The sequence below is a fragment of the Apodemus sylvaticus genome, chromosome X (genome assembly GCF_947179515.1).
Source record: "Apodemus sylvaticus chromosome X, mApoSyl1.1, whole genome shotgun sequence".
Lineage (NCBI taxonomy): Eukaryota > Metazoa > Chordata > Mammalia > Rodentia > Muridae > Apodemus > Apodemus sylvaticus.
Genome location: NC_067495.1, coordinates 3,538,198 through 3,559,149, shown reverse-complemented (window position 1 = coordinate 3,559,149; position 20,952 = coordinate 3,538,198). Strand labels below are relative to the sequence as shown.

Below are 20,952 nucleotides of genomic sequence, written 5' to 3'. Positions count from 1 at the left end.
ATATGTTTTATTAGTGGTAGGTTTTTGGTGCTACCTAGTATTTGTAATCTACTACTTGTTAAGTAATTGTTTTTAAACACTTTAAATTTCCCTGAAACATTGTTCATCTATTTGGCATTACTTTCCTATGATAAAAACTTTATTATAAGAATTAGCAATTCTAAAATACAAAAGTGTATATTCTGAAATATTAATAATACCTTAATGAGAACTTTTATTTTTATTAAATTTTTGCTTTTTGTTTTTAAAAATAGAACTATTATATGATGTATGTTAATGTTTTAAAGGTTGGATGCATCACACTGTAGAACTCCTGGGAGATAAGGCCACCAAGGAAAGTTATGCTATTCAGTATCTCCAGAAGTCCTTGGAAGCAGATCCAAATTCTGGCCAGTCCTGGTATTTCCTTGGAAGGTGAGACTTAATCAGATAATTATATTCTGTTATTTATATTTATAATAGCTAGGAGATTTTAATTTCAACCATATGTCATTGACATTTGTACTTTGACTAGTATATTTTTTCTTAATACATTATAATAAAGTTTCCTGAAAGGCAAATGGTAAAAGTAAGCTTTTAAGTATAGTAGATTTCTCATAGCCTTGCCTTAAAAGAGCATTTTCTGGTTTCATTAACCTGAATTGCTATTAGTTTCTTTAAAAGATCCTATCAGATACTACTTTTTTCAGTGAATTACTTATGTGCTTTTCCTCATACAATTTCTACCATTTGGTTAATAGTAGACCTCAAGTCACATTTTAACTTGAAATCTTTTATTTTTTAAGAAGGTGAATAAGTTATTGTTGATTTGTCTGGAAAGAGACATTGTCAGAATTTTGTTAAGGTGTTATTTGATATGCTCTATATAGGTATTCGATAAATTGTCCTAATCCATTTGCCTTTCACCATATAGTGGAAAACTCAGTGTACTAGGCACCAAAAGACTCAAATATAAGAAAGGGTTTAGTTAGATTTTGTAGAATTGTGGAATACACACACACACACACACACACACACACACACACACACACACACACACACACCACACCCTTTTGAGGCTTCAATTTTCTCTTCCCCTTCCTCATTTTTACTTTGAGAATTTCCTTACAGGGTGTTTTGATCATATTTATCCTCAACTCCTCAGGACCCCCCCCCCCCCCCTTTACTTACCCTGTCATCCACAATTCTGCCACTTTTACACTCTTCACAAAGACCCTACCATCAGTGATTCCTGACCCTGAAAAGAGAAGGTGTAGCATGAATGCTCCATTTAGGGCAGGGTATTGTCATTCTCTTGGACTCTGTACTTTGACCTCTTGAGGGTCTCTGTTAGTCATCATCTACTGTGAACAGAAGCTTCTCTAATGAAGGTTGAGAGGTGAGAAATCTATTGTTTTAACAGGAAGCCCTTAAGAATCAGTTTACTACTATGTCCATTTAGCAGAGTAATAATAATAGGTTCTTTCCTAGGACTCACAGTCTGTCTAGTCACAGGTTCTTGGCCGCAGTAATGGTGCTGGTTATGAGTTTCATGCTGTTGAGTAGGCCTTAAATCTAATTAGAAAGTTGTTGGTTATTCTTAATACGCTCGTGCCACTGTGACACCAATAGCCACATCACACCAGACTAGTTGTTATTCTAGCTTGCAGGGTTCACAGCTGGGTGAGGATGATAATTGCTTTTCTCCTCCAGTAGCATGAATGGCATCTTCCAGCTTCTAGCTCAGTACCAGCTTGGTATCTCCTATGTTTTATGATTCCCGTATGTGATAATCTTTTATAAGGGGGTTGCACTAAAATTAATGGTTCTTGGGAGACAAGAGAAACTGTGACAGAATGCTACTGGCACCTCATGGGATTCCGCTTTCTTTAAAAAAAAAAAAAAGTCTTGCATGTACAGGACAGCCAGCCTTTTATAACAGTTGCTTGGCTGGAAAATAGGTGATCTGTTATATACATTCCTGCTTCAAAGCTTCTGTTTTTTTCTTTTAAACTTCCCTTGAATTCTAGTTTTATAAAATTAGTTTATAATGAACCATATCTATAATTACTGTTTTAAAATTCAGTGATTTTTTTTTCAGCTTCAGTAAGCAGTATTTCATAGTTTTTTCTTTACTTCAGTCAATTAATTGTATATTCTGAACCACTGAGATGTATTAAACTCTTGGAGTTAGACATTAAACTTTTCTGACTTCTCAAACAAGGAATAATTATCACAAACTAACTTGCTTTATGGTTGAAGATGATCATTTTAGACAGTAATTATTCTTTATCTGTCACAGTATTCTAGGTGTGTTTTAAACTTTTTTGATGCTTTCTCATAGTTGCTACCATCTAATACTCTGCTTTTAATATGAGAAATGCTTGTGAATAGAAAATATTTTAACGTTTGTTTTCCTATCTTTGTCCTTTGCTTTTGTTCCAATTTGATCTTATTTACTGACCTTGTCACAAATTTTTTTTTTCCTTCTAACAGTTTTTGCAGGTAGTGTTTGAAATTTGCTTCTCTGTTTTGTCAGTAAAATGATCTGATTCCATGATAGTAATTTCTTAGGCCTGTTTTTTACTGCACTCTAATAGATGTGCTGTATTCTTTCATCTTTTCTTCACATAGATGAATTTCAAAGGTAGATTTCTATAGAGCTCTTTTAAATTTCAATATTTTCCTAATAGCCTTACCTCTTATTCATCATATCCTCCAAATCAGCTTCATAAAATCATCCCTCTTTTGCTGGGTGAGTGGGATCTGAGCCTAATATATTGTAGCCAAATACTTTACTACTGCTGCTAAGCCACATTCTTGTGTCTTTATCACAGTCATTCCCGTTGTCATAGGAACAGATTTCAATGTTTTGGCTTTGAGGTGGAGTCTTAATGTTTGTGTGCCGATGTGTATGTGTGTGAGTGTGTTGCATATGCATGTACATATGTATATATATTTTAAATACATTAGGGTTTGTTCATACTGTCCAAATATATTTGAATATTTTTCCTCATTTTCTCTGTCAATACACTTGTAAATTATATAAATCAGTAAAATTTGAAAGAATAACTGGGGTTAAAAATAGTTTCTGAACAAATAAAATTTTCAGATTTACTTTTTTGTTATTGTTGGTTACTCTAAACCAGTGTGATCTCCCATCGTAAGCAGATAATAAGACAAATATGAGTTTATTAGAAAGCTATCCTTTCCTCATCTTTTCCTAAATCTGAGTGAACTGTAGTCTCTTCTTAAACTGTCCACTAGCCATTTGATATGGCATTGTGATATTTACAGTACCTTCAGTCCTCATGTCTATTGAAAAGTCCTTAGGTGTGGTAGAGTATGCCTTTATTTTTAACACTCAGGGCGCAGGGGCAGATAGACCTCTTGAGTTATAGGCTAGTCAGGTCTATAAAGCAAAGGAAAATAACTTATAAGCTCCTTCAAGACAAATCTTAGGGTCCTGGTTTCTGTTTCTTTTAACACCAAACATGTAATTTCTTTCTTTGTTATTTCAGTGATGTTTTGTATAAGCACAAACTCTTTAAGAAAATGATAGGCATTAAAACCTGAATCACATATTGCTGTCTTTACTAGTCATAAAATAATATATACTATATTTATACATTTTGTGATGCTCAGAGACAAACCATTACATTAGCATCTTTATAAATAATGTTTGCCCTTTGCTGTTAAATTTAAGAATAGAAAATTCATTAGGTCTTAACTAAAAACATGTGATTTGGGGGTTTTGATCTCTATGTTCTGACTATGAAAAACTAGAGGTCAAGATGTAAAAGCACAGCATGGAGGAGCTTTTCTGTCCAACTTATAGTATTATAATACCAAAGTGAAATGGCCTAAACTTATTTTAATAGACTTTGTCAATGTATATACTTTAGCATCTCTAAGAAAGGCTATAATACAGTTTTGATTTGCTACTTATGTGTATTCTAATTTCCTTGCGAATATGTACACATGTGCCTGAATCTATTAACATACATTTTAAAAATTTTGCTTTGATACATAACCCTTTTTAAGCAAATGTAATTTGTTTTGGTATTGATGGAATTTTCTTACCCTCCCCCTTCCCTCTCCCTCTCAGGTGCTATTCAAGTATTGGGAAAGTTCAGGATGCCTTTATATCTTACAGGCAATCTATTGATAAATCAGAAGCAAGTGCAGATACATGGTGTTCAATAGGGTAAGACTGTCTAAAATTAATGATATTGGTGTGCAAAGATGACTACATCACATATAACATACATTGTAATAAAAATCATGCTATGAAACTAACCAGTTCTTAGTTGACTTATTTTTTCTTAATTTCTCCTTTCAGTGTGCTCTATCAACAGCAAAATCAGCCTATGGATGCTTTGCAAGCTTATATTTGTGCTGTACAATTGGACCATGGCCATGCTGCAGCCTGGATGGATCTAGGCACTCTCTATGAATCCTGCAACCAGCCTCAGGATGCTATTAAATGCTATTTAAATGCAACTAGAAGCAAAAATTGTAGTAATACCTCTGGACTTGCAGCGCGAATTAAGTATTTACAGGTAAAATTTTTAAATACCAATCTTTTAAAAGCCACATTTCCCTAGAACACTCAGGCAGGAAAAGGGTGGCTGGAACATTTGTCTAGTTATCTATGGATGTCTATAATATGTTTCTATATTTTATAAATATACCATAGGTTGTAGTAGCATTTTATTTTTTATTTTAAGTGAGATAAGCAATTTTCTTTAAAATGCTCTTTTGCACATTGATGCATATTAATTTACATAAGTTTTTTTCAGTGTACTGTCTACATGTTTAAGTTGTCATAGCCCTTTAAGGAAAAGAACACAAACACTGTCTTTCACTCTTGCTTGATGGTTTATGAGAATACAGCTAATAAGAACCCTGGAAACAGCTTAGCTATGTTTTTATTCTCACAAAGGTTTATATTTTGGTTACCCTCTTATACTTATTATCTTTCTAAAGCCCCAAATTTAGAATCTATTTTCTTTTAAAACCAATAAGCTATATCCTTTAGGAAGATTTAGTGGACTTGCTCTTACTCAAGTAGGCTTGTGTTAAATTTGCTTTTTACATAATTTTTCCTAGGCTCAGTTGTGTAACCTTCCACAAGGTAGTCTACAGAATAAAACTAAATTACTTCCTAGTATTGAGGAGGCATGGAGCCTACCAATCCCCGCAGAGCTTACCTCCAGGCAGGGTGCCATGAACACAGCACAGCAGGTGAGAAGTTGGGTTATGTTCTGCAGGTGCCCAGCTTTAAGGGTTCTTTTCAATCTGTAGTAGTCAAGCTTATTTTAAGTAAGCATAGAAGGCTTTTTATTAATAATAGCCTTTTTATTTAAGCGCTAAGGGAATCTAGATCAAAATAAAATTCCCTCTGATATGGGAATGAATTTGGGGGTACCAACTTAGAACCTTTGTGCATTTTCATGTTTTTGCAACATTTCTTAAAATAATGCTGCAGTAGTTTATTTAATTTTTTTAAAGAAGATTTTCAAAGGAAGGTACACATTACTCCATTGATAACGATTCACTGATTTTTTGACTTTCAATAATTGCAATCAGAGATGTCCACATGACTTTGAAAATGAAAAGTATACAGCTTGTAAGTTTTATAATTTGAAGGAATGAATTAAGAATACATAGCACCCTATTTTTGTCTTCCTTCTGTGATTCTTAGGCATGTAAACCTCATCATCCAAATACTGAACCTGTATTAGGCCTCAGTCAAACACCAATTTCACAGCAGTCCTTGCCACTACACATGATTCCTCCTAGCCAAGTAGATGACCTGTCCAGTCCTGCCAAGAGGAAAAGAACATCTAGTCCAACAAAGGTATATGTCCTAGAGAAATAGAAATTCCCTTCAAAAACGAAGCTCCAACTGCCCTGTAATTGTGCAGTTTAAACACTTCCTGTCCTTTACTTTAAATCTGTGGACATCAGAAGAGTAAAAGGTTTGAGTTTTCCCATCCCAAACTCTTAGAATCATATTAAATAAAGTAGAAATAACTTTGCATTCATCAAATCATTTTATCCATTTCCCTGCCGTTAAGGTATCAGCACACTTTTCATCATCACTTTTTACCAACATTAAAATATATTTAATATTGAATCTAGTGGACAGTGTGGTATATAGGCTAGCAGCCTGGGCCATAGTTTAGGGGTGGGCTTTTTGGGGGTGGCTTATTACAGAATCAATATTTTAAAAATTATGAATATTAAGTTTAATGTGCATGTAATTTTTTTAAAAGAAAGTAATAATAAATTTTATATGTAATTGCTCCAATTCACAGTCTTCATTAGTCATTAATGTTAACTTGTTTGTCTTAAGCAAATATTCGTTAATGTTTCTTTTTATCAATTTTCCTCAGAATACGTCTGATAATTGGGGTGGTGCCAGTGCTGCTCCACACCCTCCAGGACAGCAACAAACTCATTCATGGTGTTTGACGCCACAGAAATTACAGGTATGTTACGATAATTTTTAAGAAAAATTGAAGTTAAATGGAAAGAAACTTGGTATATGATGTGTGTACATTATAATGAAGATAATTCAGTCTTATTTTTCTGACTTGTTTCTACTTTGGAACAAAATTTGCACGGAGATGAATAAAGTGTGAAAATAGATTATATAGGATAAAGCCTAGATTTTTGACATTACTTGTTCTTACCTGTCTTAGCAGAGCTGTGTCTTATATGTAAAAATTATTTCACTTAAGTGTAGCCATTCATGATCCAGAAACATTAAATGAAATCTTCAGACAAAAAGAAAACACACACACACACACACACACACACACACACACACACACACATCTAAATTATAAGGTTCTACTGCTGGCATAATGAAATCCCATTCTGTCCCACCAGAGACATCAATCATCTCATTGTTCAATGTATTCAGGCTGTTATATGCTAATTGGCCCTTTATCACTTAGTAACCATTGTCCAAAGAACTGTTTGAGTGTCATGATTCTTATATTAATAATGACCACAAACCACAAAAAATGATTCTTACAATTGTAGTATATCAAAGAGAAGCCACACAGTGAACATGTAAAAAGTTCTTTTAAAAATACACTAAATGTCATATGCTAAGTTTGCTAAGATCTATGGTAAAGATTACTCTCTTGCCTCAAGTTGTAAATAAAGAGAATTTTATACTAGTTTCATTGTCCCACCTAATACTGTACTGGCTATGGCTTCAGTATGTAGTGGTATTAGTACTGGAAAGGCATTAAATTATAGGTTCAACTCTTCTGATTTTTGAAAATCTCTAGGGGATCTTAAAAGGTGCCTCCTTTACATAAGGGGTCTACTGTAAACTTTTAATGCTCTTTACAAACCTTTTCATGTCAGAATATGAAAAAATTATATTTCTTTGTATTTCTATATTTAAACTTGCTTAAGTTGATCACTAGTTTTAGAGAGTTTCTTCAGACTTTTCCTGTTCTAATCAATGCTTTTTGGAGCATATTTATCATGACTTTTAAGCTTAAAGAGCTTTCTACATAAACAAGAAAAATTACTATATTAGTAAAACTTCATACCCATCTCCCTAAAGATTACATTAAAATAAACTATGTTTGGATGAATTCTTAGTGTTCTTACTTTAGTTTCTTAAACTATATAAAAAGACTTATATATTGAATTAGATTATTGTTGATCAGTAGTGTTCGATCTTAATAGTGGTTTTTCTAATTATTCAGATAAAGATTGAACAGATTTGTTAGTTTCTTTCTAGATCTGTCTTTAATTATATTCTCCCTTTCCGCCTCTAGCACTTGGAACAGCTCCGAGCAAATCGAAATAATTTAAATCCAGCACAGAAACTAATGCTGGAACAGCTGGAAAGTCAGTTTGTCTTAATGCAACAACACCAAGTGTGTATAACATTTTCCTTCTAAAATTTGATAGAATTTTGTGTACTTTTATTGACATCATTGTAGAATTCACCCATACTCATGTCTATTTGGTAGAACTTTGTGATCTATACTTTCTAAAATACTAGGAGGTTTTTTTTTTTTTTTTTTTTAAAGAGCACAGCTATGTAATTTTAAATACTGTTTTGTTATTTAATTCCATGGAATTTCATATATATTCTTTAGTACTTAGTAATCCTATACTAAGCCTAGATAAGGTTTTATACTCATCTTTAGTTTAGAGGGTTTGCCATGTTATAAATTTTCCAGTTTTTTTTATTTGTTGGAGGGTGGGGCAATCAAGTTTGATCACATGGCCTTATTCATGTTATAGGAGCCTGTGACCACTAAGCTCTAATTTCTCTCTCTCCCCTTGACCTCCTCCTCCCTCCCTCCCTCTCTCACACCTCTCTATTCCCTCTCCCCTTCCTCCTACCTTCACTCCCTCCTTCATACCCACAAAGTCTCACTAAGTTCCCTGAGTTGAACCTGGAACTTGGGAACCTTTTGTCTTGGCCAAGTAGTTGGGATTGCAGTCCTTCACCCCTAAACCCACCTTAGAATTAAGAATTTGAAGTTCCTTAGAGAACTCTGAATTCCAGAATTTTTCACACATTTCAGCTGCTTTTTTTCTTTTGGTAATTATTAACCAGATGTTTCTTTAACACGAGATTTATTTCTGCTTTTCTTAGGTAGATTTGCCATATAGATAGTTTCTTGTTTTTGAAGTTGGTGGTTTTTTACCTAAAGAAATAAAGTGATAGCATTGGATCAGAGATCCATGATTATTCATCTTTACATGCTCATATGCTGATTCTTTCCTCTGTGGTCTACACACATTGCATTTGCTTTTCATTGGTTCCCTGCAGATGAGACAAACAGGAGTTGCACAGGTACGGCCTACTGGAATTCCTAATGGGCCAACAATTGACTCATCACTGCCTACAAACTCAGTTTCTGGCCAGCAGCCACAGCTTCCTCTGACCAGAATGCCTAGTGTCTCTCAGCCTGGAGTCCACCCAGCCTGTCCTAGGCAGGCTTTGGCCAATGGGCCCTTTTCTGCAGGCCATGTTCCCTGTAGCACATCAAGAACACTGGGAAGTACAGACACTATTCTGATAGGCAATAATCATGTACCAGGAAGTGGAAGTAATGGAAACGTGCCTTACCTGCAGCGAAACGCACCCACTCTACCTCATAACCGCACAAACCTGACCAGCAGCACAGAGGAGCCGTGGAAAAACCAACTATCTAACTCCACTCAGGTAATAAGATTAGCTGCTTAGGTTGATTTCTCACATAATAGTTTGTGTTTATTTTATTATGTTTGTGCATGGTAAGTATTTGAGGAACTGTTTTTATATAACTCATAATCCTACAGCATTGTTGCTAGGTTTCAATTCACTACACATGTATATATTTTCTGTCCTTGATAATATTTCCACAGATAGACAATTTGGTAGATTTACCAATGACGAAAAATTAAACTGTATAACCCCGAAGACTTCTAATTTATATTGTCCTCAGAAGCAAAATGCCTATTTTCATAGTAGTCATAGATAGTGGTCAACATCTGGGTATAGACAGAATGAGAAGAGAATAAAATGACAAAATGGAGTATGAGAGTAAAGAGCCCCATTTTAAGCTGTCTTGGAAAGCTAAAGCAGTAATTGGGTAAGATCACAAAAAGGGTGGGAGCAGATTGGGAAAAAAATTCAAAATTGAATCACATACTCCCTTAGTTCAATTTGCCAGCCAGGAAATTAAAGAACTGTAAAGGCTAGAATGAAGGATTAAGCTGTGAGGTATTGGACATTGATGGGTATATAAACCATGTCTTGTCTTTCAAGGAGGGTATATCAAAGTTATATCTAATAATGCTGTTAGATCCATGTCTTAAGTCAGAGACGAGATGCTGTGACCATACAGTTTTTATAGGAGAAAGCATGTCATTTAGGCTTGCCTAGATTCAGAGGTTTTAGTTCATTATCATCATGACAGTGAACACAGCAGCATATGGGCAGACATGGTGCTAAGAAGAGTTCTACAGATTCACAGGTATCAGAAAGAATGAGACTCTGGGCTTGGAGTAAGCTTTGAAACCTCACAGCCTACAGCTCTGAATTCTTTCAAACAGTGCCATGCATTTAAGTCTCTGAGGCTACAGAAGCCATTCTTATCCAAACCACCACAATTCAGTAAGGTGATCTAGAAATTGGTCAATAGAGGTGACATTTCTGGGGTTCAGAAATTAGGGGATTCAACCAAAATCCTCGCCACAACCTATGCTGTACATTTCTTCCCTTTCCCTTTCCCTTTCCCTTTCCCTTTCCCTTTCCCTTTCCCTTTCCCTTTCCCTTTCCCTTTCCCTTTCCCTTTCCCTCCTTCTTTCTAGTAGCATGGAACTAAGGGTGGTGTTTCTTTGTTGCAGTTTTAAAGGGTCAGAGAAAAATAAAGAAATATTGTGTCACACCAAATGTAGTGTGAAGTCCAAATATTTGCTGTTTGTCTCAGTACAGGGATGATTGGGAAACTTTTGAATAGGATTAGTTTCACTGGATTGTTATAGGTTGAAACCTAATTGATAATTGATGAAAGGATTGATAAACTGAAGGTAGCATGTATAGACTATTCCCATGGGACATCTGCAGTTGTCATGTAGACATCATGTAGGTTGTAAACATAAGAGATCGTATATCTAAAGGACAAGTAGAATTACGAGTTTGATTTGTTCGTATTTTACGTTAAAATGAGAAATAATAGCATAAGCTAATGGGAAACATTCAGTAGAGAGATTGGTAAAATAGAGGAAAGAATTGTTAGATGATGTGTGTTGGGAATTCAGTATCTTTAAACACTAAAAGATTACTAAAAGAATAACATGAGACATTTGTTAAAATGCATATTAGGGTTCTAAAGTATAATTGACAGTTAAATAAGTGAAAGCATTTGTTATGATTGTGAAGAATAGTTCTCTTATTTTTCTTCCCTTCTAAATCCCAGACTAAAATTTTCAAAAATACTTAATCCCATTTTAGAAATCTGGTAATATTAAAACAGAAGTTCCTAGCTCATCCTAACCTGGCATTCAGGAAGCTGATGCAGGAGGAATTCAAGTTCAGGGTATTCATGACTATGATATAGCCAGACTCTGGCTCAGGAAAACAAATACTTTACCCCACCACAATGACATTGCAGGACACAGGCTTCTGTACTTGGCTAAATGCCAGGGACCCCTAGTCCCTCATGGTTAGTGCCCAGGAAGGAGCCTTACAGTACTGTTGTAAGGAAGTAAGAAAATTGGCTAAAAATTAAACTAATTCCAGGTCATATTTTCCCCTCATGGGGTTGCTTTATAATACTGCAGCTGGAAAACCCCCAATAGTCATCTAATTTTTATTCTTTAACTTACTGCCAAGTTAAGTCTCTTTTTTACAAAAAAGCTTTCATCTCTGCCATTAAAGTCATTCTCAACTCACAGCATAGTTCTAATTTCTTTGTCCAGTTGTTGGGAATATGAGATGAAATATACTAATGTGTAGTTAAAATTGTATGAATCGCACACAATTTTTTTATCTAAAATTATAACACATTATAAACTATCAAATTAGTTCCCAATTCCCCTGTTCAATATGGCTGAATAATTTGCATTATTATTTAATTATTTTATCAGTAAAATTAAATGCAAATTGTGATTCCAGGGGGCAATTTTCAGATGAAAATTATTTATCTTAATTACATTTATTTTGTTCTTATTCTACTAAATGTATTAAGTGACCCTTCTGGACTTAAAACTTTCCTTACCTGTAGTATACTATCTATCCTGGCAGATATTTTCTAAGTGTTTATACTCAGTTGATGAAAAACATGCAGCTTTTTATAAGTCATTGGTCTAGACTTAGAATGTATATTTCTATACACATATAAATAATATATGGGTTTGACTGAGGAAACTTTTTAGTAGAGTCTTACCTATTTTAGAAGCTTTGCTATAGAGGATAGGTTCTTTAGCAGTATATGTCTATCCATATTTGAATTTAGATGTGAAAATCCCTATTTTAAAACTTAATTTAGAGTTCTCCGTGCTTTTTGTTAACTAATGTATGCCATACTAATTAGGGAAATTCTTTTAGCTGTTTTTTTTTTTTTAATAAACATAGGAATTGGATCAAATTATAAAGATATTTATTTTAGGTGGCTTTTACATTTCATATTTAAAATTTTGTGTATGCTCTCAGTTTAACGGTCCTTTTTTCTTTTTAGGGGCTTCACAAAGGTCAGAGTTCACATTTGGCAGGTCCTAATGATGAACGACCTCTCTCTTCCACTGGGCCTTCCCAGCATCTCCAGGCAGCTGGCTCTGGTATTCAGAATCAGAATGGACATCCCACCCTGCCTAGCAATTCAGTGACACAGGGGGCTGCTCTCAATCACCTCTCCTCTCACACTGCTACCTCAGGTGGACAACAAGGCATTACCTTAACCAAAGAGAGCAAGCCTTCAGGAAACACATTGACGGTGCCTGAAACAAGCAGGCAAACTGGAGAGACACCTAACAGCACTGCCGGTGTTGAGGGACTTCCTAATCATGTCCATCAGGTGATGGCAGATGCTGTTTGCAGTCCTAGCCATGGAGATTCTAAGTCACCAGGTTTACTAAGTTCAGACAATCCTCAGCTCTCTGCCTTGTTGATGGGAAAAGCTAATAACAATGTGGGTCCTGGAACCTGTGACAAAGTCAATAACATTCACCCAACTGTCCATACAAAGACTGATAATTCTGTTGCCTCTTCACCATCTTCAGCCATTTCCACAGCAACACCTTCTCCTAAATCCACTGAGCAGACAACCACAAACAGTGTTACCAGCCTTAACAGCCCTCACAGTGGGCTGCACACAATTAATGGAGAAGGAATGGAAGAATCTCGGAGCCCCATTAAAACAGATCTGCTTCTAGTTAGCCACAGACCCAGTCCTCAGATCATACCATCGATGTCTGTGTCCATATATCCCAGCTCAGCAGAAGTTCTGAAAGCCTGCAGGTTAGTGTGGAAAAGTTAATCACAGAGTAAAGTATTTGACAGTTTGATCAAGATCTGGGAAATAAAAGATAGTGTAATCAGTAATCCAAAGTAAAAGTTTGAACAGAGCTTAGTAATGCTTGAATGGTAGGCTTGTACTTACTAATGATTGTGAAACTTTCACAATCTGAGAGCTTAGTCTGAGAGGGTGTGTCTGAACGTGCTCTTGCTGCCCTCTAGTGGTTATTACAGTTGTTGGCTTCAGTGTGACTGACTGCTCTGGGGATGGAAATGAGACCCAGTTAAATCAGTCACATTTGGCTAAAAAACAAGGCCTAGAAAAGCCCATTGTTTGCTTGATTTTGAACAAAGTCGTTTATATGTAAGACTAGGAATAGACCTCAGTAATTGCCCAGTTAAGTCTCTGTTTACAATTCATTTGACTCTAGAAGAGAATATAAAGAGATAGGAAAAGTAAGGGACAATGGAGAGATGAAACAGACTGCTAGCTTTTCATGAAAGGAAAAGCACATTGGTTGTAGTTTTTGAAGGATAAACCCACAAACATTTAGAGGGATAATAAGTCTCCTGTTTTAAACAACAAAGTCATCCTCAAATCTGATTCGATAATATTTGAAGGATATAGATTAATGGTCTTTTCATTGTGCATGATTTATCTAATTTTTCTCATTGGTTTGTATTTGTCATCCCCTATTCATAAATAAATCTTGGATGTAAGCAGTTAACATTGCTTGGAATAGTCACAAAGAATTCTGCATAGTTTTCTAACATTAAATTTTAAGTGTAAGCAGTGCTATAGATTTTTGAATGCCTTTGCTTGGTTGCTGGTTTAATCAATAGAAAATAACCATCCTATAAATAGAAAATAAAAGCATTGGGTCTGTTGACATTGGCTATTTGATATAACAATTTTATTTTAATGTTTAAAACTGTTCTCATCTGTCAGTTCTAGTATGTCTTATTATGTCTTATTATCTAGAAATGTGTTTATCTTTTGATATTTATATTGCTTTATATTGCTTTATTAGAATGTCTCCTGTTTGTCACTAATTAATTGTTTATATAAAATTAAACTTTCTTTTATAGAGTATGCTTCTTATGGGGAACATGTAATGAGACTGGCATAGGGGGAAGAATTCATTTAAAATACATTTCAATTAATCTTAATTTATCACTTTAATTGTGATACTGGAACTTTAATATACTAAAGTTCTTTAAAATATTTGAGCTGATTTAAAGAATCTTCTGGTCTATGTTTTATTGTGTATGGATTTTCATTGTTTCCTATTGATTTTTAAACTGTCAGGTAGTTATGTCTTTTTTTATTTTTTTGGTTTTTTTTTTTTTTTTAATGATACCACCTTGCTGCAATTAATTTTTTTAGTGGACTCTAGCATGGCAACAGCTGTCATTAATCTTAACTATTTTTTTTGGTGGTGGGGGCATGCATAAGCCGGCTGTCTGTAGCCTTGAGTTTACGTAGACCAGGCTGCCCTGCCTTTGCCTCCTCAGTGCTTAGGTTAAAGGTGTGCATCTTAATGTGATGTTTTTTCATGTCAGCATTTATTATATTAGATCTCTAAAAAACTTTAAAAAATAAAATCATTCATTTCATCATTGGACCTCTATTAGTGTCTAGGTCAATAGCCATAGCTGACTGAGATGCGGTACCTTGATATATTTCCTATATGTTTGTCTTCTATTTGCTTGCCTCTGCCTTGCTAATCTGGTCTCTACCTTCCTTTCCTAGTTTTGCTTCTACTCAGTTAAAGCCAGGGGCTCAATACCTCATCCAGTCTTCATAGACTCAAGACGTTTGCGTTAAAAACAAAATGTGAAACTGAGATGTCATAAAAATTATTTTCTGGAGGTAGATTCTAGAGCTATATTATGTCCCAAAATTTATTAGTAATGTGGAAGGGCTGTTTTTGTTAATAAAATGTTATGCTATGGAGTGGCTAGTTGCTATATTTCTTGATGTGTTATGAATGATACTCTTGCATCTCATTTTTTGAGGCTAATGAGACCATTGAGACATTCACTTGAGTACATTCTCACAGTTTTGTGATAAACTTACAAAGGACATTTTGCTTCATTATAGACACTTCATGTTGTAAATAGCTAAATGCACCAAAACTTTTATCAGTCTCTGGGGTGGACTTGGGCTATTTCAAACAGTCCAGGAATTAGCTTAATGAAGAGGCAGGAAATCACTTGTATAAATTGGAGATGAATCTTCTAAAGCTTAGAGAAAAAGGTCTTGAGATTGCAAGTGTATTTGGTTGATAGTAGCTTGTGCCAGAACTCAGGTGAAAGTAGCACAGGTATAAGAGACATGGTATCTGGGGCTCAGGAGCTTTTTCATAGAAGATTTTTTTTTTTTAAAGTCCTTTTACTCAATATGCTTTCTCTTCATTTCTCTACTAAATATGGTTATTTCAGAATGGGGAAAAAATTAAAATGACATAGTTTCGAAATTCTCCGTCACCATCTTATTTCATAACTTTGCTTCCTTTTCTGTCTACTTTGGGCTATTTTGATAAAGTTTTATTATCTGGCCTGCGGTTTTCTAAAACAGTGTTCAGAAAATAGCATGCATACCTGGCATATGTCTGCAGCATTACGATTGATAAGTAAAAATGTTTATAATCTCTTATATAGATGACTGTATGTGTCAGTTATTTCAGAGAAATTTCTGTTTCAGACTTGGCTTTTGACAAGCAGATAATATTCAAGACACAGTAAAAAAAAAAAACTGCTAATATGACTATTTCTATTTTTTCTTGGTTGAGCTAATGTACCAACCTTGAGTGGGAAAGATTCAGATAATTTAAGGAAATTAGAATTCATACTTGTTCTTCAGATAAACAAATCATAAACAAAATAGGGAAATTTTTTTATGCTCAACATGTTGTGCTTTTAGTTTTCTTCAGTGGAACACCCAGGAATCAAATTAAGTATTTGCAGGAAGAATTTTCTTGTTCCTGCTGGATCCAAAATTCATGGATTTATAAAAATGGCTATTATAACTTAATTCAGAATTGTTTTCTGCCTTCTATGTAAATGTGAAGTTGATTTTTCTTTTCTCTTTCCTGTTATTTTTTTAAAGGAATCTAGGTAAAAATGGCCTGTCTAATAGTAGCATTCTGTTGGATAAGTGTCCACCTCCAAGACCACCATCCTCTCCATACCCTCCCTTGCCAAAGGACAAGTTGAATCCACCTACACCTAGTATTTATGTGAGTCTCAATTGACTAGAAATTGTCCAAATCAGTGTTTTCTTCTATATGTCTTTTGTAAAAATCTTTTAGGTCAACATAGATACTTTTTAACAAATATAACAGTTATTGGTAGTGATGTAACTATTTGGTAACAAAAAGATATATTCAAAAATATTTTGTGATATTATGCAAGTACCTTTTCAGTTGTTGATTATATTACAAATTTATTGTTCTTTTGTTGTTTTGTTTTTGCTGTGCTGGAGACTGAGCCTAGTGCTTTGTACTTTCTGGGCATGTATTCTATAACATTGCTACTATACCCTTCTGTGATTATAAGGTATATTAGAGTAAGTGAGAAATACTTTTACTGCCTTGATTTTGAGCAGTATTAAACAAAAGCTACTTGGAACTATTTAACTTTTTTCTTTCTTTTTTTAAGGTAAACTGGGTTTTAAATCTATCAATTTTATGGGCCGTAGTATTCACTCTGTTTTGTACACATTCTAAAAGAAATACCTTCAGTGACAGAAAAGAAAAGAAAAAAAAAGGTGTATTAAGAATTTGGTCATTGGAGCCGGAGAGATGGCTAAGCAGTTAGGAACATGTGTTGCTCTTGCAGAAGATCCAGGTTCAGTTACCTGTGCTCACATAACCATGTATAACTCTAGTTGCCCTCTTCTGGCCTCCATGGGTACCAGGCATATGAATGGTATACATGCATATAGGGAAACACTCATTTACATAAACTAATTTTTTAAAGCCAGCATGTCTAAAAAATAAAGAATATGATTATAGATGGATACATGTTACGAAAATCTTTAAGTTTTTTTTAGCATATTTAAAACTATCAGTTTTATCTCATATAAATTTAGGCATCTGATACAAAGAGTTGAATAAAAGCAATTCTTAATTGTGTTTTTCACAAATCCTGCTATCACTGTATTAACTTCTAAGAAAAAATTAGATATATACAAACTTATGGTAATATACTTTGGATGGTCTTACATCTCTGAAAATGATTCTTGACTTTGAGGAATTCTGATTTCTTCACTGAGATTTTAAGCATATGACATTTTACCATCTCAACCCCTTTGAGTATATAGTTAAGAAGTATTAAACAGACTCATGTTGTTGTACAACTTATCTTGAAAATGTACACGTATTTTGCCAGAGTGTCTACCCATTGAACATCTTTTCCCCATCCACTTAAGTCATAATTCTGTTTTCATGAATTTCACTACTTTATATATGGAAACAAATTTCTTTATGACTAGCTTATTTCGTTTATCATGTCCTCAAGGTTACAGCATGTTATAGCATGTGACAGGATAATCAGTTTATTTGTGGGTATTGGGATTAGACTCTGCTTTCTGCACATATTAATGAGCGTATTCTACCATCGAGCTCTGTCTTTTCCCTCAAGAAACTGTTCACTTGTTGCTGATATTTCCCCTGCTAGGGGTAAGACCTAGGTTCTTTTGCTTGCTAGTCAAGTACTCTGCCATTGAGCTACATATTCCATCCCTAAGCAAACTTCCAATCTTGCCTGATACTGTAGTCACTTACCTAACAACAGGAATAATGTTGCATCAAGAACATATGGTATCATTTAGAATCTTCTCTAAGATCTATTTTTCTGATTTTCAGTTATAAATATGAAATTATATTTCATATATAATTATATATATCATATATATATATATATATATATATATATATATATATATATATATATATATATATATATATATATATATATATATATATATATATATTTCAATCCTGGAGCTGGGATTATGGGTTGTTGTGAACCACAGGGCTAGGAATCAAAATCTGGTCCTTCCTCTGCAAGAGCAATAAGTGCGTATAACCACTGAGCCATATCTCCAGGCCAAGATTTGATTTTGGTCAAGGAGACTCACTCTGTCACCCTAGCTGGCCGGAAATTCAGAGAGAGGCCCATTTCTGCCTCCTGAGTACTATGAATAAAGTGACTACTACCACTCCCAGCTTCTATATTGGTTCTTTTAACTTTTTAAATTTTGTGGTTTTTCAATATGAGTAGTATTAGAGATAAAACCTAGCGCCCCCTGAATGTTCAGGCAAACATCTACCATGGACTTAGAACTCAGCCCATATTTGGTGCTCTTGCTCTCAGTGGAGGTCTTAAGGGGGCTAGGTAAACTCTACCACTGAGCTATTCTTCTACCCACCCACTCATACATACTTCTTGATTTCTTCCTTTTTAAGGTTCAATAATCTTCACTTTGGTTTTGAAGTTTAAATGTAATTTCTGCTACATAATTTGTTCAACATATAGTACACAAAAATGTATGTCGTTGCTATCTAGTCACAATTAAAATCAGAAAATTAACATGACCTCATGAAATATTAAATTAGAAAATTAAAATAGAATATTAAAATAGAAAATTAGAATATTAAATTAATAAAATAAAATTAAATTAATTAAATTAAATTAAAATTAGAATATTAAAATAGAAAATTAACATGACCTCATGAAATAGGCAATGAATATGAGGCATAATATTTAAGTTTAAAAGCTGTATTTTCCAAAGATATAACCATATATTTTAATTTTACAGTTGGAAAATAAACGTGATGCTTTCTTTCCTCCATTACACCAATTTTGTACAAATCCAAACAACCCTGTTACAGTGATACGTGGCCTTGCTGGAGCTCTTAAATTAGGTATGCTTTTAAGTAAAGAGAAAAATGTTTTCTATGCATGCTGTCTTTTAACTTTTTAAAGTACCAGTAAAGAAGTCTGGTATCAGCACAACACTACCACCACCACCATCATCATCATCTCTTACACATGCATATAATTTCATTCTAATACGGAAGGGGAAATTTTGATTTTTTTTTTTTTTTTTTTTTTTTTTTTTTTTTTTACTTTAAGTCCATGATTTGAATATATAATGGTGATGGTGTTGGTTGCTGGCAATTTAGGATTAGTTTTTTAATTTAGCTTTTATTTTTATGTAATGACTGATGTTTAACTACTATGAGAAGTTTGAAAATAAAGTGTAAGTACTCATCAAGTACTGTACTATAGCCCCATTAGTATTTGCTAGCACCTACAAAAATTAAATTTTTGTATGTGAAAATTTGACCATTGGACTCTTGACTCATTCTCCATTTGAATAACATGAGCGTTAGGTATGCCCAGGCCTTCAAAGTATATAAATGACCTAGTTGACTTTTAGGAGAAATGGATATATTCCCATAAAATGCTTTCTCTTTGAAAGAAAAGGCAGAGGTGGGATGTATTTTTGCTTTGTTTTTACTGACTTCTTTATTTATTGCTTACTTTAAAGACTTGGGACTTTTCTCTACTAAAACTCTGGTGGAAGCTAACAATGAACATATGGTAGAAGTGAGGACACAGTTGTTACAGCCAGCAGATGAAAATTGGGACCCTACTGGAACCAAGAAAATCTGGCACTGTGAAAGTAATAGATCTCATACTACAATTGCTAAATATGCTCAGTACCAGGCCTCCTCATTCCAAGAATCACTGAGAGTAAGTATTTGCTTCCTAGAGATTCTATTTAGAGATTAAAAGATTATTTCATTTTGTAGCTTTGAAAGAAAACATTGTTTTTGTTAATATCAAATCATATTATGCTACATTAAATACCTTTTACGTGCTACCCACTTTACCTTAAACAAACCTATGGGTGGATTCATTAAATGATTTGTAGAGAAGGAATTACTGTTTAGTAAGATGTTTCCTAGGTTATCTGGGATATTTATGATTAAATCAAGGTTTCTTTAGTATCGTTGACAGTTTGGGTTGAACGATTCTTAGTTGTGGGGCTATCCTTGAATGTTATAGGTTATTTAGCAGAATCGGTGTCTTCTCAAAAGCATTTTTAGACCTGGCAAATAATTTCCTGGAAGACAAAGTTGTCCCCTATTGAATCACTGATTTTGAGCCTATACCGGTCTTGTGTTTGCTTTATGCTTATTGTTGTATGCTTGTGTGTTTTTGTTTTTTGTTTTTTTGGTTATTTTTGTATTCTACCTGTTTAATATTGCCAGATAGATAACTCGAGCAGAAGTGTTAGTGTTTTTTCCAGTCTTAGTTCATATGAAAAAAAGTACTGAAGAAGAGGTAGAAACAAGATATAATAAACATAAGACATTATTATATAATTTCAACATATATAAACATTTTAAAATCTAAATTTTGAGACTAATCAAAATTATTACTAAACAGCCCTAAACATTACTAAAACATTACTAAACATTTCTAAAATTATGTAGTAGTATAACAAAACTTTGTGAGTTCTTCCACAAAATGTACATAAAACATCCATAGAAGTGAGTTCTTTGAAATACTGCTTTGTGTTAAATTAAATTCTTTGTTCACATATCTTATGCAAGAAATTTAATTTCCTATCTGACTGAAAGTCTTGAGTTTGTCATTCATTAGATTTGCTTATCTCTTTTAAAATATTTAAAATGTTTCATAGAGTTCACATTGTCAGTTAAGACCTCATTTATACGTGAACTTATACATTTGGATTACTATATTAGTTAGAGTTTCTATTTCTTTGATGAAGCACTGTGACCTAAGTCAACTTGGAGATGAAAGGATTTATTATGTAGCTTACATTTCCATATCACACTGTTCATCATCAAGCACAGTCAGGACAGGAACCCAAACAGTACAGGAACCTGGAGACAGGAGCTGATGGGGAGTAAGTACATGGAGGGATGCTGTGTACTGGC

General features: G+C 34.0%; 1 protein-coding gene across 16 annotated transcripts in view; it reads left to right on the top strand.

Annotated features, from left to right (window-relative positions):
* Positions 1-20,952, top strand: part of Kdm6a (lysine demethylase 6A) — a 59,049-nt gene that overhangs the window by 18,832 nt on the left and 19,265 nt on the right. For 2 of the 16 annotated variants that reach the window (XM_052170404.1, XM_052170402.1), the window contains exons 5-16: positions 288-414; positions 4,088-4,186; positions 4,322-4,541; positions 5,092-5,226; positions 5,687-5,842; positions 6,381-6,476; positions 7,791-7,892; positions 8,801-9,196; positions 12,195-12,973; positions 16,083-16,212; positions 18,798-18,903; positions 19,533-19,738. In XM_052170404.1, coding sequence (XP_052026364.1) covers positions 288-414; positions 4,088-4,186; positions 4,322-4,541; positions 5,092-5,226; positions 5,687-5,842; positions 6,381-6,476; positions 7,791-7,892; positions 8,801-9,196; positions 12,195-12,973; positions 16,083-16,212; positions 18,798-18,903; positions 19,533-19,738 — 2,552 coding nt within the window. The remainder of the gene's footprint in view (positions 1-287; positions 415-4,087; positions 4,187-4,321; positions 4,542-5,091; positions 5,227-5,686; positions 5,843-6,380; positions 6,477-7,790; positions 7,893-8,800; positions 9,197-12,194; positions 12,974-16,082; positions 16,213-18,797; positions 18,904-19,532; positions 19,739-20,952) is intronic. The other 14 variants (XM_052170411.1, XM_052170405.1, XM_052170416.1 and 11 more) reach the window with 9 other exon arrangements.